Source organism: Balaenoptera ricei, chromosome 7 (genome assembly GCF_028023285.1).
Source record: "Balaenoptera ricei isolate mBalRic1 chromosome 7, mBalRic1.hap2, whole genome shotgun sequence".
In the NCBI taxonomy this organism is placed as follows: domain Eukaryota; kingdom Metazoa; phylum Chordata; class Mammalia; order Artiodactyla; family Balaenopteridae; genus Balaenoptera; species Balaenoptera ricei.
This window is the reverse complement of record NC_082645.1, coordinates 98,720,384-98,747,284: the sequence shown is the minus strand read 5'-3', so window position 1 is coordinate 98,747,284 and position 26,901 is coordinate 98,720,384. Positions and strand designations below refer to the sequence as shown.

Here is a 26,901-nt window from a genome sequence, read left to right as displayed (position 1 = left end):
AGAACCATGGTAAGGATGTGGGTTTCCTTCTCCCCTTATTTGTTTCACCAAAGCTCTATTAAAAGCACCTTCTCAAAACACCAGTGGTTCTATGGAACGTAGTTTAAAATGGCTCACAATGATAATCAAAGTGTAATAGAAGATGCTCGAACTAAGACGATTCACTGACTTTCCATGTACCAAGAGATGTGATGGGTTTTAGAGACAGTGTTCTACAGGAGAGACAAGGCCCACCGTGGAGCTGGTTGACTAGACTGGAGGACGTATGAAACTGGTGGTGCTAGAGAGTTATGGTGAGCTTCACTGTCTAGTCATCCAAGTTCAAAGGACACAAAGAAAGCTTTGATAAGTTACATACTTTTTATATATTGTATACATTTGGATATATTTGTAAACATATTCACACATATGTGTATATATATATATATGCATGCATGTATATATATAAACACTGCCAAGAATTTTGTTCCCATAAATCATAAATGAGGTATAATCCTGTATACAATGTCAATTTGAAACATATTAGGAAGAACCTCAGCAATAAGTTCTGTAACCAGCAATTAGATTTTTTAGTCAGTTGACAATATTCATGTAATTGGATTTGCTAGAATAACATATCAATTATCTAAATCATTTTCATTCATGCATAAAATGATATAAGCAGCATTTACTTCTCTACTGGGATTCCAGCTAGAACGTGGAGACAGTGCTACACTAGTTACAAAATCCCCCAATCCTGGGATTGATCTCTCTCAGTTCCATTTAATCCTTTTACTTCATTATCTCTTCTGCTTTTGATGTATGTGATATGGGTGGGAGTTTATAAGTTGTATGTTTGTTCTAATGTCACTACAATAATATGACTATGATGCCCTATGCTTAGGAACCTAAGGTAATGTCTTTATCATTTTCTATTCTACATTATGCTCTAAAAACTGGAGGATAAAAAAAAAAAAAAGGATGTCAAGGGCTTCCTCAACTCCCCCTATTGCTTGGTACATAATAAATATTGTTTACTAATGACAAATAAGCCAAATAAATGATGTAATAAAGCTTTGTTGACACTAAAGAGAAAGCACTTTATTTGGGGGAAGTTTGAAAATACTGATTCAAAACTCATTCTCGAAACTAACACACCATTGTAAAGCAATTATACTCCAAAAAAGATGTTAAAAAAAACAAAACTCATTCTGTTTCTAGAAGGTGAAGTAATTGGTGCCCACAGATTCTTCTTTCATAGAATATCATAGGCCTTTCAAAATATCTTCACAATTATGTTAAATTTGATTCTTATCTATGGACTATAAGAGGCTTTATAAAAGTTTTCAGTATGTTAAGCAAGTCTTTTGATACAGGCCACCTAAATCATGCGTAAATAGTTAAAAAGAAACCAAGGATGGCAGCAGCAGAGTTTAGCATAAAGTAGTACTTGAAACTGTCATGCATTATTATTACTATTATTACCATTATTATTGTTGAAAAACAAACTACCTCAAAACTGTCTTAATGAAGCCTGAACTGGCTTATTCTTAACTTGTTACCTGATCATCAAGGCAAAATACCAAACTTTCAAGTGACCTTTAAATGACTGATATATTTAGCATTTCCAACTAATTTTACCAACCCTAAATCTACACAACAGGGTTCCAGAGTTCTTTGTTTTAAACCATAAGCAAGAAATTATAAGCTTAAGTCTTCATTAAAAAATTATTCCCTTAAGTTTGAAATTTTCAATAGCAGCAATTAATATTTAGTATTTATTATATTCTACATCATTGCTCACAAAAGCTTAGAATTTATAGAAGACAATGTGATTTAAAGTAAATATTTAAGATTGCAAATTTTGTTAGGAGTGATATTTTGGACTGTAAGAATTCCATATGATTATTATAGTAATAATAAAAATTGTTAAAATGATGATACTATTAAAATACATTTTTGCAACTTTTCTATGACGTACCCTCTCATTAAAAAAATGTACTGTTCTCAATTAACTGATTAAAAGCAAAGCAAAGAATTTGTGATTTTTCCAAATTCCACGTAAGTTAACTTTCAGCTTCACATTTTGCTCATTTTGTGTTCTTATGTTGTCAAAAGTGTAAGAGGCAAATACACTGTTACTCTGTAATCTTGAACGACCTACACCATGTACATACTCCCTCCTCCCTCTCTCTCTCTCAGACATACACAGACGCACAAACACATGCACACTAGAAACTATACCTTGGGGATAGGTTTTATTTGTTTGTGTTATATTTACTTAGTGGAAGACATATTTTATTTCTTATAAATAGTCATTGTTATAATTTCTTTGCAGAGCTAGAAGGTGCTACGAAACTTTGTTGTAAATAAATGTAAAATACAAAAGCATCATCCAAATTGTTTTCTTTCAATTCCTAAGACAATAATTCCATGATATATTAACTCATTAGTAAAAATGATCAAAAAGAGAATGTAATTAAAATAGTTGAACAACTGGCTTCTCAGAGTTGTTTTAAGAGACGGAATTAGAGAATTTTGTAGGGGTTTTAATGACAATAGAAAACAACTGCAGACAAATGGATCAAAACACATGGATACGTGATAGCCTCTATTTTATTCTTAAAATTACTCTTTTAAAATAATTCCTTCTTTTACTGACTTCAGAAGACTGGTTGATAAATTTAACACAAGTTGGTACAAACAATATAATGCTAGGTAGAGCTCTAAAGTCATTATAATATCATTTTATATTTTACTAAGAACATGTTTCTTATGCTTTGACTATAATATATATCAGTTACTGACTTTAATACATTCAATAGCTTGTCAATTTCTGTTATAAGGGTCACATTTTCCTTAAAAGTAGTAAAAATATATAGTATTTTTGAAAAGTAGTAAAATCAGAAACTCAAATATTAATCCAAGAAAATGGATTCCTTCATTAATTGAATTGATTTACTTCAAAAATGTTTGTTGAACAGCCCTTTTGATTATAATGAGCATTGTGTGTATGTAGGTCTAGAAGAGAAATGCTGAGAATAGCTTAATTCAATCTGCTACAGTATCAATGGCCTCAGATAATAGTGAAATTATTATAATGAAGTACTATACTGGATTATTAACATAATGTATTTGTTTTACTCTTTATATTAATATAAAATAAATCTGATCCTCTAATAGGGTGCTACTTAAGTGACTAAAACAAATTCAAGTCCACTTTGAGGTAATGCTATTTTCATTACTTTAATTTTACTTCATTACTACCAGTCTCTTATGTAGGTAAATTTTGTCAATTTTCCTTTTTATAGAGAAGTGTTTTAAATTGCAATGTATTATATTAAATTTAAACAGGGAATGTTTATAAAACTTGAAATTTAGGAAATACATTTTTCTAAAATAAGAGTAATAATAGAACTCCATATATTGTGAGCAACTTACTTATTGGAAACACAAATATATTAAAAGTTCATTATCTGGACTACTATTGAGAAAAATAATGTGAAAAAACACAAGCCCCTTTGGAAAATGAAAAGCCCCTTGAAAGCTGTAATATCCCAAAGTCCAGGCACATTTTTTCCTCATAGGGAAAGTGTAAAGGACTTCATGGATTTTGTGCCCCCAAAACTCATGTTGAAGCCCTAAATCCCAATGTGACTATTTGGAGTAAGGAAGTGACAAAGGTTAAATGAGGTCATAAGGGTAAATCTATGATTAATATGATTAGTTTCCTTATAAGAGACACAAGAGAGCTTGCTTGCTTTCCCCACCATGTGAGAATACATGGAGAAGGTAGCCATCTGCAAGCCAGAAAGAGAGCCATCGCCAGGAATCGAATCAGCTAGAATCTGTGTCTTGGACTTCCCACTTCCAGAACTGCGAGCCGTCAATTTCTTTTGCTTAAGCCATCCAGTCTGTGTTTTGTCATGGCAGCCTGAGCAGACTAACATGGAAAGACCCATACATTTTCACTTCAAATGTATTTACTCCCACAATTCATGCGATCTGAATAAGTCTGGTTCTATAGTATACATGTCTATTGAAAGAAAACAAACAAACAGTAATCTGGAAAAGCAGAGAGAGAATTTGTCAGTCTGGAACATTTATACCAGTAGGATATGGCTGAGAGTAAACTGAAGGCTAGAGGATAAAGCAAAACTGAAGTAAAAAATAGTCATGACGATTTCAAAAGCTCAGCAGTATAGAAATATTATGAATGCTGGAAAACAGTGCTACACACAGTAGTACACCTACATGGCATTCTATTTTATTGCAGGAGAAAAGCCATGATGCTTTAGGTCAGAAGACCTGGGTTAAATCTCTACTGTCTTAATAGTAGTATCTTGAAAAAGATTTCTAGCTTCCTGGACAAATGTTCCTACATTGTAAAATATAATCCCTTACCAAAAAATAACTGAAAGAAATGGCTCATTTGAGTGCTAGAGGATGTACTGTGGTAGCCAATTTCTAAGAGGTCCCCAATGATCTCCTGGTATTCCCCTCCCACACTGTACCAGAGTCAGTGTGTATGACCAACAGAACATGTGAAAAGCAGTGGTTTGTCACTTCTGAGATTAATTTACAAAAGATACTGAAGTTGTCATCTTTAATTCTCTCTCTCTCTCTCTCTCTCCCTTTTTCAGAAATTCCAGATTTTTTTCTAGCCTATTATGGTGGAAATTTTCCTCTCACCACCAAAGATCCATGCTGGAATATATCAATGTTTTTCTTTTCTAATGTATTAACAGGTTAATTTTGTTCTTTTCATCTCTAGATTATTGAGTATGATACTTTTATTTATTTGTTTATATTCTATCTTAATTATAAATGTCTTTAACATATTTCTTTGATAAGTATTTTCTTATCATCATTTGCAGTTTAATATGTAATACTGTTATTTTCCTTCATTAATCAAAAATTCTATAATTATATTTTAAAATTCTCTTAGATCTATTTTAGGAATATATTATTAAATTGTCATATGATTAAATATTTTAGTTACTGAGAATGTGGCATGCAATTTTTAATGTTTAAAGAATTTTGAGAATAACTTTTTGCCCTATGACATTATCACTTAATTGACTTTTTAATTGTTCTACAAGTATTTGAAAATAATGTATACTATTTGTTTTTACGGTAGAAGTCATATCTATATGCATCTATGTCTGTCTATCTTGTTATTATGTATCACATTTAAAGTCTATTTTATTTATTTATTTTTGATCTGTTGAGGACTTAGAAAATAGAATATTATTATTTGAACATCGTTGTTATGATGGTACTTTTCTCAGTGTCTCTTTATGCAGATGTTGCTTTTTTTGTTTTAATATCTTACTCTGGTACCTGATGCTTGATGGCTGTTACAAAGGGAGGAGACAAGGTCATGTAACAATTAAGGTCTAACTCTCCAGAATGGATTCAAATTGCAGCTCTACTAATTGCTGGTTACATGGAAAGGCAAGTTTCTTAATTTATCTGTCTCAAGTTCCTCATTCATAAAATGGGTATTATGGTAATAATGGTTCCTAACTGATAGGCTACTGTGAGAGTTACTTGAGCAGCCACTTACAAGCATTTAGAATAATGCCTGACATACAGGAAGCGCTCAATAAATGTTGGCTCATAACTGTAATTATCTGTATTGTGGATTTTAAATGGTATTTATATAAATATATTTCTTGTACTATTTATTAATTTCCTTAAGCTGTACTTTGATTTAATATTGATATTTTAACAGTATTTGTTTTTTTAATTTCATTTGCCTAGTATTTTGAAACTGTAGGCATCATGATGTTTCAGTGGGTTTTAAAATAAGCAAATTTAGTTCTTTCTTGACATAAACTGAGAGTCATTAGTTTGTAAGGTTTAACATAATCACATTTATTATAATAGCTAATGCTATTATGTGTTATTTTATTTCATGCTTTCACTTTTCTTATCATTCTGTTTTTTTTTTTTTTTCATTTATTTTTGTCCACGTTGGGTCTTCGTTGCTGTGCACGGGCTTTCTCTAGTTGCAGCGAGCGGGGGCTACTCTTCGTTGTGCTGCGTGGTCTTCTCATTGCGGTGGCTTCTCTTGCTGCAGAGCACGAGCTCTAGGTGCATGGGCTTCAGCAGTTGCGGCACGTGGGCTCAGTAGTTGTGGCTCTCCGGCTCTAGAGCGCAGGCCCAGTAGCTGTGGCACACGGGCTTAGCTGCTCCGTGGCATGTGGGATCTTCCCAGACCAGGGATCTAACCCGTATCCCCTGCATTGGCAGGTGGATTCTTAACCACTGCACCACCAGGGAAGTCCTTCTTATCATTCTTTATCTTTTTAAAAGCTTTTATTTCTTTTACTATATTGATTCTAGTTTTGTTTCTTTTTTCTTTAATAAATAAGTTATAAATTACACTTTTCTTTAACTAGTGGTCAAAAATAAAAGTGTCTATTGATTTCTCTTTATGGAAGGAGATAAACGTATTGTCTTACATCTTTTTCTCCAAACTCTTCAAATTCTTCCAGGTTTTTATAGAGATAATCTTGGACATTTGATTCATATTATTATTTGAATCTTTTTATTTTCTTATAGAATATTTAATATTTTCTTGAAAGTTGATATCCATATTAATAATACATAAGAACTTAGTACAATATTTTCTTGTTTCTATCACTGTTTCACTCATATATTTCTTAACTTTTTTTTTTTTTTTTGGTTGTCAAATAACCCTTTATTATTTTTCTCTGCAGTTCTTAACTAGCTGGGCATTCCACTGCACCACTGTTGATGTCATCTATGATGTCGTGAGGGTGGCGGCCATCAACACTGCAGCCCACAGACTGGGCGGTCCCCAGGATCTCTTTAATGGTTCCAGAGAGTTCTCTAGCTAAAGATCGATGCCGCATCTGTCGGGCAATGTTGACAATCTCATCAAAAGTGATGTTCCCACTGTGCTTAATGTTTTTCTCCTTCTTTCTGTCTCTTGGTGGTTCCTTGAGGGCTTTGATGATCAGGGCAGAGGCAGAAGGTACCACCTCAATCTGGGCCTGTCGGTTCTGAATGGTCAGTTTCACTGTAATCCTCAGACCCTTCCAATCACCAGTTGCCTTGGCGATGTCATCACCAACTTTTTTTGGAGACAGACCCAGGAGGCCAATCTTGGGGGCCAGGTCAGATGTGGCACTGACTTCCCCACCGGTGCACCTCAGGTACACGACTTTGATCTCGTTGGGGTCGAACTTAGGCGGCATGGTGGAGGCGGCTGGTGTCGGATGAACCCGGATTCGGGACGACCGAAGAAAGTTGCACCTGAGCCTCCTCCGAGCCGAAAGCCGAAAGGTTAACTTCTTAATTTTAATTAATTTCTAAGTTGGCTGAAATATTTTTCGAAATGTTTGAAAGTAGGAAGAAAGGTAACTTTCAGCCAGGAACAGACTGGATATGGAATTCCTGAGTCCCAAACTCTTTTATTTTCTTTGTATGCATGTATGTATGTACATATGTATGTATGTATTCATTTAAAGTTGTATAAGCACACCTTGTTGTTCCTCTTCTACTCTGGTTTTAAATGAGCTATATTTTACAAAACTCCTCAATATTTCTAGCATTTGGATGATGCATTTTCCTAGTTTCTAGGTGAGGATATATATTTTCTCTTTTCCTTGTCCCTTGCCATTGTAATGATATATTTTAAGCAGAAAGTAAAATTCACAGGTCTGATCAATATCTTGGACTGGAAGTAACTCACATACGATTTCTGAGGTTCCACTAGATAAAGTCCTGATATATTGTTTTTACACACTCATGCACGTTATCTCTGGTCAAATCTAAGTGTCGTTCTATAGAGGGTATTTCAGTGGGCATGCACTCTAACAGTTTCGGATGGCTGCCCAGGATGGAGAGTCTCGCTGACTCTATATTACTTGGAAATTATTATTTTTTCAATCTGTTCAGGGACAGATTAATGTATTTTAGTCTTACTTAAGTATTGCAACAAACTGCTGGAGATGGGACGCAGCCACAAAACACGGGCAAAAAAAATTCTGGCCACTGAAGAAATACTTAGAATTTTTGTCATTGTAGTTGTTCTCTGCTGCTTAGTACCATGAAGGGTTGGGACAGGGTTAGTTTGGGGAGTAGCATGGATTGATTAATATTGAAGAATCAAAGCACATAAAATTATTTTCACTACAACTATGGGAATTTTTTAGTAACAAAATTTCTTAACATTTCATTGTGAGAGAACATCATTTATTGTATCCAATGTAGGTAAAATATGATAGGGCATTCAAAAGAAATTAGAAATCATGCCATAAATAATGTTGTGAATTGACATAGACTTATGTAATAGGATTAATTAATATTTTGGATTTTTTCTCTTTTTTTCCCCTAATGTCATATCACCAAAACAAAGTTGTATCTAATATGCTCAAGATTCCCTATATATACCAGTGATTTCAAGAAGTCAGATTACACCAAAGATGTTGATTTGTTAGGAGACTTAGCTTATAGCCAACATTCTTTGAGAACTTGATATCCTTACTAAAATCATATGTAATTGAGCTAATATTACTTGTTTAGATTTACCCATTTGAAAGTATGTAACAGAGATTTAAGATAATCAAGTGGTAACATAGTGATTAATAGAAAGCCAAGGGCAAATGAGAAAAAGAAAAAAAAAAACAAAACTAGTAATGGGTTTGTATAGCTTTGTCTCTAAAGCATGATCCTGCCCAGGTTTAGTGACTTTATTCTTCTCTTATGTAGCACACAGAAAGACTTGGAAGAGTAGTGATGGTAAATTATTAGATAAATGAATAAATGAACAGCCTACAGAAGATCATTTACTGCAAAGTCCCATGGTCTCTGCATACGCTAATTTACCAGTCTCACTAGGATAAAAGAAAAAACAAACAGTTCTTCTTTCTAGCTGTGTTTATATTCTCACCTTTAGAGACATTCATTCATTTATAAGTCAAAGCAGTACACAATCTGCTGAATATCACTTTTTAAAATGTAAACGTTAAGTGGAAGAACCCTGGAAAAAGATGTTTTGCCTCAAACATCTCTTACTAGCAAGTTATATGGATTTGTTCATTAAATTTTTACCAAGGTAAAAATCAGTTAATTTCATGAACAAATTCATTGAGAAGAGTAAGACAGAAGATCCTTTGATACCAAGATGGCAGCAGGGAATACTGACTTGTGAGTCAAGACTTAGAAAAGCACCAAATTGAGAATGTGGCATTGAGTGTGCAAGTGGCATCTGGGGAACAAACAAGGAGTTGGGATAAAAGTTCATTAGTTGAGATATGCAGAACAAGATTTCTTATCACCCCATCACCATCAATTCATATTTCCATGTTCTCTAGCTTCTCTTTTCCTCTTCTTCCCCCCAGGTTATGTCTTAATTAATTATTGTTTTAATACCAACTTTTCTTTTATAAATCTTAATAGACACACAAGAGAAAATTATAAAGAAAAAAAATTGCATAATCATTCTATTCAATGAAAATAGTGTTAAGTTAATCATATAATTTCTTCTATTTTCATCAAATTTTTGACAGACTAAACATACCTCTTATGGAATAAACAGTCTATTAACGTAAACTCATATATGAGGGAAGAATAGGTAACTCAGCTATGAGAAATTTTATTTATTACTGTCTTTTATAAATAGTGTATTTAAAAAATACTACCTTTATATTAAAGGCAGATATTCTTTAGATCATACATCCAAAAATACTTATCAAGAAACTATATGATGATAGGACTCACCTAGGTGCTGTGAGTAAAGAGAACAAAACAAGTGTTTGCACTCATGGAACTTAAATTCCCCTGGGTTAGACAGAAAACAGCCATGTCTGAATGCTAGTGAACATACATTTATTTATTTATTTATTTATTCATTCATTCATTTAATTTTTTATTATTTTTGCTGACCATTAAAGATTATTTTATTTTTAATTCAATTTATTTTAACAAAAACAGTCGAGAAATACTTTGGAATATTTTAAAATAGAAAATACTAGCTATTTCCAAATAGGGAGCCAAAATACTATAATTAGAAGTATTGAAAATTGAAAATTTTCTACACACTTTAGTGTTGGCCTTTAAAGAGAGTGTAACAGACACTAATTAAATAAAAAATAGGGAAAACTATGCTTGCTACTGTTATGAACAATCTCTATACATTAAGCATAGAATCTATATTCATTAGTATTCTTTAATTATTCTAATTTTTATTGTAAAATGCAATCATTATATATTGTGTGTTATATGTTGTAAATGTAAAGTTTGCCACAGATTGATAACTAAACACCAGAGGATGGTTTTCACTTGTTTCATACTTTTAAACTATGCTAAATTTTTACAGCTATTAATTTATTCGAAATTTCCAAATTAGAAGTAATTCTTAAGTACTTATACATAAAATACAAGAATTCAGCCACAAAGCAAAATATACCCATCTCAATCCAACTTTTGTGTTCTCAATACATTTTTGTACACCCTTGCCAAACTAAACTCCTAAAGCAATAGCTTTAATCATAGCATTTCTTTGCTTAAAAGCTTTTATTTTCATTGCCTTCTGAATAAAACATAGACGTAATTATATCATCTGGCTTTATCTTTTACCAAACTCTACAAATAGCCTACATACCCATAAAACAGGACTCTCCTCTGTTCTATTTTTCATTCCTCGCATTATACGTATGCTGTCACTTCCAGCTGAACCTTTTCTCCTCATTATCGCCAACTGTAAAAATCCTACTTAACCTCCAAAGTCCATCGTAAAAGTTATCATTAATCTTTCCCAACTCCTTGGGTTTAATGCAGGTCATAAACTACCTTGTATGAGAGAAATTTATATGCATGTCATATCAGTCTCTAAATTCCTTGAGGGTCTAGTCTTCCACCCGTATATCTCCTACAGTACTTAGGGCAATGCTTACTTATTAATTCCATTGACTCCAGTTAGAAAATAAAACTCTAGTAAAGGGGTGTGACTTCAGCAAAATGGCAGAGTAGGCAGTTCAACATACCTGTCTCTTCACAAAAACATTGAAAAACAGGCAGAAATGGTCACAACCAACTTTGTCAGTACTCTAGAATAAACAGGCAAAGGTATATAGTAACCAGTAAAATGCTGAATTAAGAAAAAGGCAACCTACAAATGGTAGGAAGAAGTTGTGGAATTCGTATTTGTCCTCGCCCAACACCCTCCCTGACTCGGCTTCAGTAGTGAAGCTGGAAGCCCACATTCCAGTGCGGGACCCTGGTCCCTGGTTCTGGAGGAAGCAGAACAGACCTTATTAATATTCTATTGTGTTTGCCTGTTCTCATTTGCCTGGGGCCTATCTGAAAGATGGGCACAGGGATTAATATCCAGAATATTTTAAAAAAAACTCCTACATCTCAACCTCAAAAAGATAAATAACCCAATGTAAAAATGAGAAAAGATCTTAAATAGACATTTCTCCAAAGAAGATATAAAAATGGCCAATAAGCACATGAAAAAATACTTAACATCATGTGTTATTAGAAAACTGCAAATCAAAACCACAAGATATCACATCTCACCTACTAGTATTGCTGTAATAAAAAAAAAAGAAAAAGAAAATAACACATGTTGGCAAGGACGTAGAGAAATTGTACATTTTTGGCAGGAATGGAAAATAATGTAGCCACTGTGGGAAACAATTTGGTGGTTCCTCAAAAACCAAAACATATGTATGTGTACCGGTATCTGCTTGAGTCCCTGTTCTCAAATCTTTTGGATATATATTTAGAGGTGGAATTGCTGGATCATATAATAATTCTATGTTTTGACCTTTTGAGATACAGCTTTGGGATGATGGAAAATATATTGAATTAGATTCTGCTGATGGTTGTACAACACTGTAATTTTAATTAGTGCCACTGAAAACTGTACACTTAAAAATGGTTAAAATGGCAAATTTTATGTTATGTATACTTCACCATAATAAAAAAACCTACAGTGCATTAATTTTACATTCAAGTAGTATAGTAATAATTATAAGCAGAATATGGCAGATATAATTTCTAAGAACCTAATATGGTTCAGTTTCAAATACATGAATATGAATTTTTTCTATATACCATATACCATTCATTCAATGTAAAGGTAAAAAAAGTACTTAATTCAATTAGCAATGTGACGTTTTGCACTAATGATGCAATAGTTATAACTGAACAGGTACTCTCAATATACTCAGATTTAGAATATCAACTACCTAATTTTTCTTGAAAATTTCTTCTAAAATTTATTAAAATCATGTCTTCAAATAATCAACTAAAGAAGCTTAGGGAAAAGAATGCTTACTTAAACTGTTAGCTAGCTGGCTAGGATCACTATCATTCGATTACATTTAAGTTGAAATTTAAAAAATGAAATGTAACATATACCAATTTGTTAATATACATATTATATTTACTATCATCAAAAACAATCTAATTACTTTCTTGGGTATCAAAACAAGTATGGCATTAATATGATTAGTGTAGGAAAAATGTAGTCATGCTTAATGAAAATTAGGCCATTTCTGGCAGTGTTATGAGCAAAAGGGGTAATTATGTAAACTTAAGGAGTAAAGGTCCTCTCTACGTATATCCATTCGGCACACATATTTTTAAGCATTTATTCTATATGATGGCTATATGCATGTACATATTATGTGAATTGTCTGGTTTCATGCATATACTTAGAAGAAGGACTTCTACAAAATATCTCTATGAGGCCAGGATGCACGTTTTCCTAAAGCACTATGCCTGCAGACAGATCCTATTAACCAAGAGATTACTCATGCATTTTCATCAGTGGTGTACTGTTATAAACTTTTAGCATTTATCTGTCAACACTTCACTGCTGCGCCATATTTTTACTGTTAAATAATTATAAGTAGATTGGCAAAAGTGTGGGGTGTTTTTCCAAATTTTACCCACACTCAGTTCATTAAACTGTGACACTTGAGTTCAGGGTTTCAGGTCTTAGGAATTAACTAGTTGGCATCTTCTACTGCCACCAGATTTAAAGCAAAAAATGTAAAAGGCATAGAAGTCAATTGGCCATAATCTTGATTAAGAATCACTACAAAGCTCCAATGGCTCCCCACTGAACCAACGAGAAAGTCCACACCCCTAGCTTGGCCTCCTAGCTCTTTATCCTCTGTGTCAAAATGCTTTCCAAACAGTTTTCACCACGTTTCCTCCTATTCTACGCTCTAGCCAGAGTCAATCTCACACCACTCTACAGCCGTGGTAGATCTTGCTCCCGTTAAAATAGCTCATGATTTTCTCTCTATCTGGGGCTCCTTTTCTTCTCTTTTTAAAGCTCATTTCTCTTTTTAAATGCCACCACTTTAGTCAAGTATCCCATATTTATTTAAAGAGTTGTTCTCCTGCAAGCTTCCTATAACACTTTGCATGTCTGTATATTACCTGATTCTTTGAATGAATATTATTTGTATTTGCCTCAACTAAGATATGAGCACTTCAGGAGAGAGGGAACTCAGTATAAAACGAGGCACTAAATATATATATGTACTATGTACAAAAGTTAGAATAAAGCCCTGTAATTTACAAAACACTTTTATATTCATTATTTGATTTGTTTTTCTCAAGGTGATATTGTAACTCACATTTCACAAAGCGGAGCTGGTATTCATAGAAATCAAGAAATATGTCCAATGTCAAATGTCCAGTAAAACCAGATGGAACAAGGATTTATATTTAAGACTTTCAATTCAAATTCACAGTTTTATATAACTTGGATAGAGAAGAGAAATGAAGAAAAAAGGTTAGTTAAATCATTGTCCAAGGATTTAGAATTTGAATTCAGTTCATCTGAATTAAGCCCTGTAAGTTTTCTATACTATCAGGAAAAGCCTGACACTACAGGCTTAAAAAAAAAAGAGTTGATATTTTGAAGTTGTAAATCAGTGGATTTAGACAGCTATGCAGCTATGTGGACAGCTTCATATAATATGTTGGATATTTTAGAACTAGACTACCTTTAAACACTGAAATACATTAATGATTGGCCATTAAATAAATCAATCATTGCCATGTCATAAAAGGAAGCATAACCACTATAAACCCCTGTTATCATTTAAAGTAATGCTATTGTCCTTCAAGTCCCATAAAATTGGCCTAAATGTAGTATACACAGTGATTATGCAGAGCCTCAGTGTATAATAAAATGTGCACGAAGTCCATAAGACACTATACTCCTATATATTTATATATGTTTAACCTAAAATTAAGATGCTAGCTCTAATAAACATAAAAAATTATGACACCTTAATTTATAATTATCTTACTTTACTTTTTAGTAATCATAGACAAGGTTAAGGTGGAATTTACATCTTAGGTCTTTTCACAAAAGCTTTGATCTAAATATTTTAATGTATATACATTTTCTGTATTAAGTAAACTATTTAAAATTGACCTTAGAGGGCTTCCCTGGTGGCGCAGTGGTTGAGAATCCGCCTGCTAATGCAGGGGACACGGGTTCGAGCCCTGGTCTGGGAAGATCCCACATGCCACGGAGCGGCTGGGCCCGTGAGCCACAACTGCTGAGCCTGCGCGTCTGGAGCCTGTGCCCCGCGACGGGAGGGGCCGCGATAGTGAAAGGCCCGCGCACCGCGATGAAGAGCGGTCCCCGCACCGCGATGAAGAGTGGCCCCCACTTGCCTCAACTGGAGAAAGCCCTCGCATGAACCGAAGACCCAACACAGCCAAAAATAAAATTAAAATAAATAAATAAAGTAGCTATAAGAAAGAAAAGTGCTTTAAAAAAAAAAAAAAAAAAAAAAATTGACCTTAGAATTACAAATAAAATGTATCTTTTTTTCCCCCAAACAGGTAAGGTAGTATCTGAATATTATACATTTTATAAATTATTTCATCTGTGTGTTTAAAATGTCTCTTTTTTCATCCCTATTTTGATCTTTTTATTTACCTTTGAGATTTGGCTTTGTTGTATTTGAGAGGTTTTACTGGGTGAAATTCAAAGTGACAGAAACCAGTTCTCTAATGGATACCTAAGGAGAGATAAATAGATTTGTTGATGGCCATATTTTATGAGTTCAATTTATAGAAGGTGCTGATGAGAGATTTCATCAGACAGAATACAGTCTGAGGTGAAGTAGTTGAGTTTTTATGTTCTTATAGTGGAGTGTAAGAAAGGACAGCTATATTAGGCATGCTGAATGATATAACATGTTCTAATGTAAAAATCACAAGAATAAGGAAGATTACTTGAATTTACAGGCAGAAAAAGTAGCACTGAATTGAATTAAGCTATTCAAAAGTTGAAACAACTTGAGAAACTCCTGCTGGGTACTGTTAAATTTCCTGCTTAAAAGGTGAGCGCTGACTGAATTTCCCAGAGTTTCATATGACCTGCAGGAGCTGTAAACAGCTTGGAACCAGAAGGAAGCTGAAGGAAATAACTGCTCAGGTGTGAATTTTATCTGCCCCTCATGCTTCCCTTAGTGAGTAGAGGAACAGAGGTGGCCATAGTGGGTCACCTACCATATCAATCAAGATGAAATACCGAGATAGACTAGGCAAAGGTCAAGTCAGAAGACCGGGGAAAAATGATCAAGCAAGCAGCCAAGAGGCACTTAATGAAATTCATTCAAACACTGTACAGAGTTGCAAAAGGCATTCTTATTTTTAATAACAGCTATTTCTCCACCTATTAAAAAATAAATGTATATTGTAGAAGACTTGGAAAGTATGTAAAGATGTATCAAAGAAAAAAAAAGTCACCTTTAATCATCTGACTCAGAAAAAATATTTGTAACATTTTGGTATGTTTAAGAAAATTATTTCTCTTACTCTCTCAGCTATGCTTGTATCAATATTTTTTCAAAAGGATTATATTGTATATAATATAAAGTTTCACTTCTGTTTTTATATCTAATCTAATATTAGGGGCATTTTTCTTGTTATGAAAAAAATTAATGTTTTTATACTTTTAATTCTTTAATTCATTAACATTTTTGGTTTATATAGTAAATTAGAATTTAAACTTGTGTTTTTTCCACATACATTCACTAATTGTCTGAACTCCTACTTTAATGATAACAGTTTTAGATACATTTTTATATGCTCAGCACACTGTATATTTGATATATAATAAACCAATTTTTTCTCTATTGCTTTCCATTATGAAATCATTTTTGTCATTTGTCTTCCATCTTACATTCTTACGTCTTACATTGCCTGCAAATTTTTAAAATCAATTTTGCTTTATCAAATTACAAAAAGAGTTCATGGGATTAAAACTTCTAGGAATGAGTGATGGTAGATTCTTCACATATATCTGATTTTATGGGATACACATTTAAAGTTTCATCATTAAGGAAGATATTGGCAGTAAGTTTGAAAAAGACAATTCTGTTTTAGTTAAATAACATTTCCTCTATTGCTTTTTTGTAAAGAGTTTTAAAATCAGGAAAATATGCTGAATTTTATCCATTCTCTTTGGCAAATATGAAAATTAATATGTGGATTCTTTCATTTACTATTTTTTCCTACAAAAAACAAATTATTTATTAATCTAACATTAGCCTTGCTAGCCAATAATAACTATGCATAAAAATGATGCATATTTTTAACAGTGGTAACAGTTACCATCCATTTTTTCAGTGTACATTTCGAGTACATTTGTATTGTTATACAATCATATTTCCAGAACTCTTTCCATCTTGCAAAACTGAAACTCTATAGCCATAAACAATTTCTCATTTCCCCCTCCCCTCAGACCTTTGGCAACCACCTTCTACTTCCTGTCTATGAATTTGACTACTCTAGGGACCTCACATAAGTAGAAGCACATAGCATTTATCTTTTTGTGACTGGTTTATTTCACCTAGGCATAATGTCCTCAAGTTTCAGCCATGTTATAAAATGTGTTAGAATTTCCTTTTTTTTTTTTTAAGGCTGAATAATATTCTATTTTACGTATACACCACATTTTGTTTAAGCTTTCATCCATCAATGAACACTTTGGTTCCTTCCATCTTTTGGTCATTATGAGTAATTCTACTATCAACGTGGGTATACAAATATCTCTTTGAGATCCTGCTTTCTATTCTTTTAGGTACATACCAGGAGTGGAATTGCTGGATCATATGGTAATTCTGTTTTTAATTTTTAGAGGAACCGACATACTGTTTTCCATAACAGCTGCACCATTTTATATTTCCATCAGCAATGTACAAGGGTTCCAATTTCTCCACATCCTTGCAAACATTTTTTTTTTTAAATTGTAGCCATTCTAACTGGCAGGAGGTGATATCTCATTTTGGTTTTGATTTTTATTCCCCTAATTATTAGAAATGTAAGCATCTTTTCATTTTTTTTTTTTGACCATTTGTACATCTTCTTTGGAGAAATGTCTATACAAGTCCTCTGTCCATTTTTTTGATCAGGTCATTTGGTTTTACTTGTTGTTGAGTTGTAGCAGGACTTTGCAAAATATAATGTGGATAAAACCCCTTATCAGATATATGATTTCCAAATATTTTCTTCCACTCCATAGGCTGCCTTTTCACTCTACTGACTGTATCCTTTGATGTTCCAAAGTTTTTCATTTTAATGAGATCAAATGTATCTAATTTTACTTTTGTTTATTATGCTCTCAGTGTTATATCCAAGAAATCACTGCCAAATCCAATGTCATGAAGCTTTCCCCTAGGTTTTTTCCTAAGATTTTTATAGTTTTAGCTGCTATATTTAGGTCTTTGATCCATTTTGAGTTAATTTTTATATATGGTGTAAGCTAAGGGTCCAGCTTCATTCTTTTGCAAGTGGGTATCTAGTTTTCTCAACAACGTTTGCTGAAAAGACTGTCCTTTCCCTATTTAATGGTCTTGGCATATTAGTAAAAATTTATTTGACCATATACGTAAGAATTTATTTGTGGTCTCTCTATGCTATTCCATTGGCCTATATGTTTGTCTTTATACCAATAACACACTGTTTTGATTACTATATCTTTGTAATAAGGTCATTTACTATTTTAATATGATAAAGTATATTTCTCAAAACAAACTATCTTGCATTCTTAGAATAAATATTATTTAATCATACTCCTTTATTACTGTAACATTTCAAGACTGAAGTCACTAAAATTTAACTCATGATTTTGGAGTCTATATTCATAAATATATATATGTATATATATATACATATATATATATATGTATGTTTGTGCAACTGAGTATATGTGCTCTACCTATAATATTCTTTTGGCTGTCTTCAGGCACTTCTTTGGGTAAATTTTTATAAGTAACATGAAATTTTACTATTGCTGAATTGATCAAGCTAATTTTTTATTACAAATAATTTATCAATATCTATCAGAAAAAGAAAAATATTTTCTATCTCCGATGAAAGTTTTCATTCCTAATATTTTACCTTATGAATGCAATTGAGCAACAATTTGTGTCAATGGAGTTTTTGATCATAACAGTGAAAACACTGAAATTAACCCAATTATCCCTCACTAAAGAAATGTCTAAATAAAGGATGACTGAGAATAGCTTCTGGAGGGGGCTACCTGGAATCCATCACAGTTTCACCACATGGTGCCAAGATGTAGGCCTTGCAGAAATGCCTTCCTGTTTTGCATCTCAGTTTTCTTATGAGTAAAATATGGATATTAAAAGTACTACTTCATGTATTATTTCTTGTTATAATTTAATGAATTAATAAATATAAAATACTTATATGAATAGCTAGTACATAGCAATTATGTGCTTCAATCACAATGAAATTAAATTAGTAATCAATGACAAAATGAAATTTGAGGAATTAAAAATATGTGAAAGTTGAGTAACATACTCCTAAACATCTAATAGGTCAAATAAGAAATCACAAAGGATATTAGAAAATACTTTGAGATGAATGAAAATGAAAACATAATATACCAGTATTTATATGATGCAGCTAAAGTAATACCTAGCAAGAAGTCTATAACTGTAGATGTTTATATTTAAAAAAGAAGATCTCAAAATGGTAATCTTAGTTTCTATCTTAAGGCACTGGAAACAGAAGAGCAAAGCAAACCTTAGGCAAGTAGAAGACAGGAAATAATAAAGATTAGAGTGTAAATTAATGTAATAGAGAATAGAAAAATAATAGAAAAATTAATAAAACCAAAAGTAGTTTCTCTAAAAAGATCAACAAAACTGGCAAATCTTTAGTTAGACTGACCAAAGGAAAAAACAGAACAGACTCAATTAGCAGTAAAAGAGAGGACGTCAATATCAACCTTATAGAAATAAAAAAGGATTACAAGGAAACCCTATAAAAAACTGTATGCCAACAATTTAGACAACCTAAATTAAATGGACAAATTTCTAGAAAGACACAAACTACTAAAATTGACTCAAGAAGAAACAGAAAATCTGAATAGACATATACTGAGTAAAGAGACTGAATTGTTGCATTAGTCAGCTAAGGCTGCTTAACGAAATACCACAGACTGAGTGACTTAAATAACAGTATTTATTTCTCACAGTTTTATTGGCTGTAAGTCCAAGATCAAGGTGTTGTCAAGTTTGGTTTCTCTGGAAGCCTCTTTACTTGGCTTGGAAATGCCCATCATTTTACTGTGTCTTCACGTGGCCTTTCTATTTTTAGATAACATGATCTTATACATAGAAAATCCTATGAAATCTACAGAAAAACTATAAAACTAACAAGTTCAGCAAGGTTGCAGGATACAGGATCAATATACAAATATCAACTGGATTTCTAGATACTAACAATGAACACCACCCACATCCAAAATTAAGAAAACAATTTCCTTTAAAATAGCATCAACAATAGTAAGATACCTAGGAATAAATTCGACAAAATAATTTCACATCTTGTACTCTGCAAACTCTAAAACATTCTTAGAAGAAATTAAACACCTAAATGAAGGGAAGAACATCATATGTTCTTAGATTAGAAGACTAAAACTTTGAGGGTGATAATACTACCCAGTTGATCTACGGATCCAACACAATTCCTATCAAAACCATAGCTTTTTTTTTTTTTTCAAAATTGGCAAACTGATCTAAAATTCAAATGGAAATGCAAGGGACTCAGAATAGCCAAAGTGATCTTGTAAAAGAAGAACAAAGTTGGAGAATTCACATCTCCTGATTTCAAAACTTACAATAAAGCAACAGTAATTAAGACAGTATGGTACTATCATAAGGATAAACATATAGGTAAATCAAATAAAATTGAGAGTCCAGAAATAAACCATAAAACCCTTACTTTATGGTTAACTAATTTTCATCAAGAATATCTAGATAATTCAACATGGAAATAACAAAATTTTCAACAAAGGTGTTGCAACGAAAGTTAGAACAACTGGATATCCACATGTAAAAAAATAAAGCTAAAACAATTATTTGTATCTTAGACACAAAATGGATCATAGACCTAATTGTAAAAGTCAAATTTATAAAACTCCTGGAAGAAAACATAAGAAATATAAGAACAGATGTTTATGATCGTGGCTTTGGCAATACTTCCCTACATAGAACTCCAAAAGTACAAGGAATGAAAGAAATAATTGATAAATTGGATTTAATCAAAATTAAAATTATTTGTGCTGCTAATGATACTATCAAAAAAGTAAATAATCCACAGAATGGAAAAAATATTTGAAAATTATATGTCTAATGATATGTAAAGAAATGTGTATATAATATGTAAAGAAATATATAAATTCTAAAACTGAATAATAAAAAGTTAATCCAATTAAATTGGGCAATGAATCTGATTAGACATTTATCCATAGAAAATATGCAAGTGGCTATAAGCACATGAAAAGATGCTCAACTTACTATCCACTAGGGAAATGCAAATGAATGCCATGATGTGACACAACTTCACATCCACTGAGAGAACTATAAGACTAAGTCATATTAAAAAATAGCTAATAACAAGTATTGGCAAGGATTTGGAGAAATTGGAACCCATATTCATTTCCAATAGAAATGTAAATGGTATAGCTGCTTTGGAAAATAGTTTGGATGTTCTTCTAAATGCTAAGCAGAGAGTAACCATGTGACCCAGCAATTCCATTCCTAGGCTTATACCCAAGAGAAATGAAGACATATGTTTACACAAATATTGTAGACAAATGTTGCAGACAAATATTCCATAGCACCATAATTCATAATACTCAAAAGTGGAAACATCTCAAATATCCAGTGATGAATGAACAAATATGGTATATCCATATAGTAGAATATGTACATGGTATTTTCCAGTGCTGATCTAATTTTATCCTTATATGCTTTTATTTTTATAAAAGTTTTAGAAAGCATAGAGTTCTGTGTTTGGTTTACAAATTGTCTTTTGTTATCACAAATCACTATGATTAATTTATTACATATATACTGTTCCTCACCTTCTTGAGAATACCTGCTTTCTGGAGTTTAGAGCTCCATATCCTCTATTTTCCTTATTCATTATAATCCCTTGAAGCACTTTATATGTTTTTTTCCTTTTTCTCTGCATTCTATCATGCCTTTTAATATGCATCTCCCATAATACTATTCTGATTTTTTTCAGTATGAGTTATGCTCTTAATTTATCTTCAATGTATTTTTGTATTCTACTATCATATTTGGGTTTACTTGAATTCCTCTATACTCTAAAACTGAATCAAAACAGTTTTCTGAGGAGAATTCTGGTACTTCCAATTGGTAAGCCTTTGAACCATCCCTGAATGAGGGACCATAGGTGATATTCTTAGAATATATTTATGCATTATGAGGAGCTACCCTATCAAACTTATTACTGTATCCATTATAAAAATATCGTTGAGGGCATCATTTAATGAACATGCCTGCATTCTTTGATGAGTTCATCAGTTAAAATCCTCCCTTATACTAATAATATAATTGTGTGTTTTTTTCCTTAACTACTTGGTTTGAGTGCATTTCAAACATTCTCAATTATACAAATGAAAAGAAAAATGTCCTTTGCTTGGCTGTTTGAAAGCTTAAAACTAAAAGCGTGCCTCAGCATTAGTGAGTGAGTTATTTTAGCATGCATTTGGTATATTCTTGGTTCCATTTTCTCCCGTTGATGTTTATCTTATTTCTATTTAAATTTAGACCCTTTTGCCAAATTTTATTTATCCTTGTAAGCTGGCTTAAAACTTTTCTAGAAAAAATTAAAAAATACAAATAAATCAAATTTAGAGTGGAAATTAAATCTGGCTCAGGCATGCTTTTGCTTCTTATTCTTTTTATTTTTTTTCTTTTTCTTTTTTTAAAATTTTTTATTGTAGATTAGTTGACTTACAATGTTGTGCTGGTTTCAGATATACAGCAAAGTGATTCAGTTATACATATACATATATCCATTCTTTTTCAGATTGTTTTCCCATATAGGTTATTACAGAATATTGAGTAGAGTTCCCTGTGTTATACATTAGGTCCTTATTAGTTATCTATTGCTTGTTTTTAAAATAATGAACATGTGTGCTTTATAAAGAGCGGTAACTTTATTACTTAATAAAAATAACAATACAAGATAATGAGTTTTCTGGAAGTCCACTGTAATCTGGGAGCCCTGAAGTTTTATTTTTTTTTTAAACATCTATTGACCTCTATCTGTAGTATTCTAAATATAATTGATCTTGGTTAATAGTAGCCATTTCTCAATGCTAAAAGCTCAGCTATTAATTTTGTACTTGTATAAAATTCTCTTGAAATATTGTACTTTGTTTCTTTTTTAAAATTTTTTAAAATTTTATTATTATTATTATTTTACATCTTTATTGGAGTATAACTGCTCTACATTGTTGTGTTTGTTGCTGCTGTATTTCAAAGTGAATCAGCTATATGTATACATATATCCCCATATCCCCTCCCCTCTTGCGTCTCCTTCCCACCCTCCCTATCCAACCTCTCTAGGTGGTCACAAAGCACTGCGCTGATCTCCCTGTGCTATGTGGCTGCTTCCCACTAGCTATCTATTTTACATTTGGTAGTGTATATATGTCAATGCCACTCTCTCACTTCATCTCAGCTTACCCCTCCTTGCTTCTTATTCTTATTTTCTGCATTTTATGTATTGACACTTTTGCCTTTTGTATATTGTCTATTTAAAATAGGAACTTGAGAAATCATGGCAGGCTTGCCATATTGCCTTCTTGATTTTCAACATTTCTCTACCTTAAAGGACAAGGTTACTATTGTAACCGTGGATTTATAGACACTCGATATTTCTTCTATACAGAAAATAATTTTAAAATTCAGTGTATTATAACTGACATTTCTACTTGAATATTTATTTTGAGTCATCATAGTAGCCAAATTTTAAATATTTCATGTTTTTGTAAATATGAAGGAAAGTAGATTTTATATTTTTCCAAAATGTTCCTTAAATTTTTTACTTATTCAGAGTTTACATGTCATCTTTAAATTATTAAATCTTGAATTTCAATAGGAGATTTTGAGCCCTATTACCATTTATGTTTGAAGATGGGAACTGCAATTTAAAAATCTTGGTTATCAAACTAAAAGTGTTTCCAAGGTTAAATATTAATCAACTTATGCCAAATATATTATAAAGAAAACTATGTCAAAGGGGGAAATGAGAAACAACTTATTTCTAAAGCAAAAGAGATGCTATCCTGAATAATATTTTTTAAATGCCTTGAGAAGGTACGAAGGCAATTTAGAAGCTGCTGACTTGAGTGGAATGCTCTGGAGACCTTTTGAACAGGAGAAGCCATTGTGAAAGGGTCATGTGACCTGTGGTCCTCCTCGAACTGAAACAGGCCAAAGATGCAAGGGGGAGCTTAAAGATGAGATGACTGTGTCTGTGCGTGGGTATCCCTCCAAGAGCACATACATGTTAGGATAAAAAAAAGTCTATGACATGTGAAGAGACAAAAAGTCACTTAGTGTAATTTTTTTGAAATCCCAGTTTTCATAATTCTTAGAAGAATAAAGGGAAATAAAGATCATTTGCAAAGATCGCCACTGGCCACAGGTACTGGAATCCAAACGAGAAGTACTTATGTGTGTGAAGCAGTCATTGTATGAACCTTTTCTTTGATCAGCTTATCTTATTCTAAACTAGAATATATTAATGGTTAAACTAGAATATTTATAATTAAACTAGAATATATTAATGGTTCATAACATTTTAAGATTCAGGTGAATCCTCTGACTCACGCAGTACAACTCATGAATAAGAAATATGTGCCAGTTCATGTCACCTGACTATAGATATATTCAGTGAAAGATGCTTCAGTCACTTCTGATCCAACATTATATATTTTCGTGTCATCTGAATAAAGCCTACATTTTGTTCACACATGTAAGGCTTGTACTCAGTGAAGGAGTGTTATACAGCAAAGATTTGCTAAAGGAGCGGAAAGAAAGAAACCATCTTAATTAATGTCAGTTTTAGAAAATAACCTGAATCTGCTGTGTAGCATTTCCCCTGAATATAGGAGTACAGGCATCTCTGTACATAGATTTGTGCACCTTTAATTCTGTCAGACTCAAACTTGCTTTCATACACCTCATCATGTAATCAAATAAAGGGCACATGTAGGCATGATAAACAGTATTTGGAGTTAATGCTCGGTGACAATATTCTTTCAATCCTACAGTTGATACTTATTTGCTTTGATGAAAAAGTTTAAATACCGAAGACCTCGTAGTGCAAAACGAATGTATATTGAAAGTGAAGAGTGGTGATCATTTTGTCAAAATGTTTTTTAACTCATTAGATTTTCAGTATTGGATGAATAAAAGTTGGGCGTTAAAAAGTTGAGTGGTGCCCCTGCCTCCAGAAAAGACTGTGTATATCTGTAGGCACTATTTTCATACAACTTGAACTCTCTCATCATTCTGTCCTGTAGATGTTAGTAAACTATCTGAAGAAAGTATCAAGAGTTGCTCAGATTTCCTTAGTTCTCATTCAATGTGGCTATCTGAAAACAAGGCCAAAGAGAACCTATTTCAGAAGATAATGGATGGAAAGAAGTTGTAGGGAACTATTTATTTAAGTTCAGGTACTGCAGGATATATACTTGTCAAGGAGAGAGATGTGGAGGAGTGATTTAACAGTTTGCAATCTACGGAACAACTATGACAGAACTACATGGGAAGGTGTAGGAAGTAACGGCTTACTTTGAATAAGGTGAAGATTTAAGAATGGATTCTAAGGGAAAATGTGAGGCAGAAGATGGGATAACATGCCATTAGTTAACTACTAGGGGCTACATAGGATATTTTAAAGGGTAGAGAAAATAGGAGACTGTGATGTGGCAGAAGGACAACAAAGATAAAGAGAATTAGAGCAGAAAAATGAATGCTTTATGACACAGAACAAATTATTCATAAAAGCCCATTTTGGATTACCCAACAGAAAGAAGCAGCATGTGCCTAAGGCACCCACAAAACAGCTACACCAAAAAGAAGGATAAAGGGCAAAAAGAAAAGGGAAAAATAGAGAAAGAAAGATAGAATTTTAAAAGAATTTTATATTCTAAAGTAAACAGAATAACATCAAAGGGATTTTCATAGACAAAACCCGAGTCTTGATGGGCTTTCTTATACACATCGTTTATTGTTTTTAATTTTTAAATGTTGAATTATGTGTGGGAGGAGTTTATTTTTGTGTGTGTGATTAAGGCCTTAAAACTCACAATCTGACTCTAATCAGAAAAAATAAATAGGAAAGAAACGTGTATCCATCAGAGCTTGAGGTTAGGCACGGAGGCTTCTTAGAAGGGCGTAGTCTTCCACTCAAATTTGGAAGGAACAAAAAATAGGTGGATTATTGGAGAAGAGTCTAGAGAGAATTTAATTCTGAGGAGTAGCATGAAAAAAAAATTGGCAATAAATAAGACACGAGTGAGGGTCTGTAAGTAAAAAAAAAAGATAATAACTAGAAAAAGAATATGAAATTTACTGGCCAGGAAAACCAGGCTGAAGTGATATTAGATAGAGAGAAAAATAGGTTTGGGAAGACAAAGAAACTAGATTAGCCCAAAAAAATTTGAAAGAAAAGAAAGCAAAAACTGAAGAAGTCACACTACCTGATTTTAAGACTTACTATGTACTACAGTAATCAAGACTGTGTGGTATTAATGAAATAATAAATGCATAGATCAGTGGAATAGAATAGAGAACCCAGAAACAGACCCACATGAATATAGTCAACTGATTTTTTACTTTTCTCCATTGAATTACTTTTGTGCCTTTCTCAAAAATCAGGTATTTTGTTTGTTTTTGTTTGTAAATTTTCATCAAACTGTGATCCTACACCTCAGCAAACTCTCTGACAAAGGATGTGAATCCAAAATAAGCAAAAAACTTTCAACAGAAAATGATCAGTAAGAAAACAGTCCAATTAGAAACTGGGCCAGAACATGAACAGATACTTCAAAGAAGATACACAGATGGCAAATAAGTACAATCGACCCTTTAAAAACATGGGTGTGAACTGTGCAGGTCTACATATACACGGACTTTTTTCAGTAAATATCTACTATTGTACTGCATAATTCACAGTTGGTTTACTCTTTGGATTTGGAGGGCCGACTTTAAAGTTATACGTGGATTTTCGACTGAGCAGGGGTTCATGCCCCAACCCCTACATAGTTCAAGGGTCAACTATACATGATAAGATGGTCAACATCATTAGCCATTAGAGAGATGCAAATTAAGACCATGATGAGATACTGCTAGACACCTATTAGAATGGCCAAGATAATACAAAAATACTAACAGTTCCGAATTCTGATGAGCATGTGGAGAAACCGCATTTCTTGTGCATTGTGACAGTAATGTAAAATAGTTTAGTTACACTGGAAAACAGTTTGGCAGTTTTTAATAAAGTTAAACATACACTTACCATACAACCCAGCAA

The 26,901-nt window shown here is 32.6% G+C and overlaps 2 protein-coding genes across 2 annotated transcripts in view; both read right to left on the bottom strand.

Moving 5' to 3' along the window:
* Positions 1–26,901, bottom strand: part of SPAG16 (sperm associated antigen 16) — a 910,587-nt gene that overhangs the window by 402,723 nt on the left and 480,963 nt on the right. The gene's annotated exons all lie outside the window — the stretch shown is intronic.
* Positions 6,691–7,288, bottom strand: LOC132368674 (large ribosomal subunit protein uL11-like). The gene has a single exon (XM_059927391.1). The coding sequence runs from the start codon at positions 7,206–7,208 to the stop codon at positions 6,711–6,713; it is 498 nt and encodes a 165-aa protein (XP_059783374.1). The 5' UTR covers positions 7,209–7,288; the 3' UTR covers positions 6,691–6,710.

Coding starts and splice junctions, on each gene's coding strand:
- LOC132368674 (XM_059927391.1), bottom strand. CDS start 7,208: ATGCCGCCTAAGTTCGACCCCAACGAGATCAAAGTCGTGTACCTGAGG.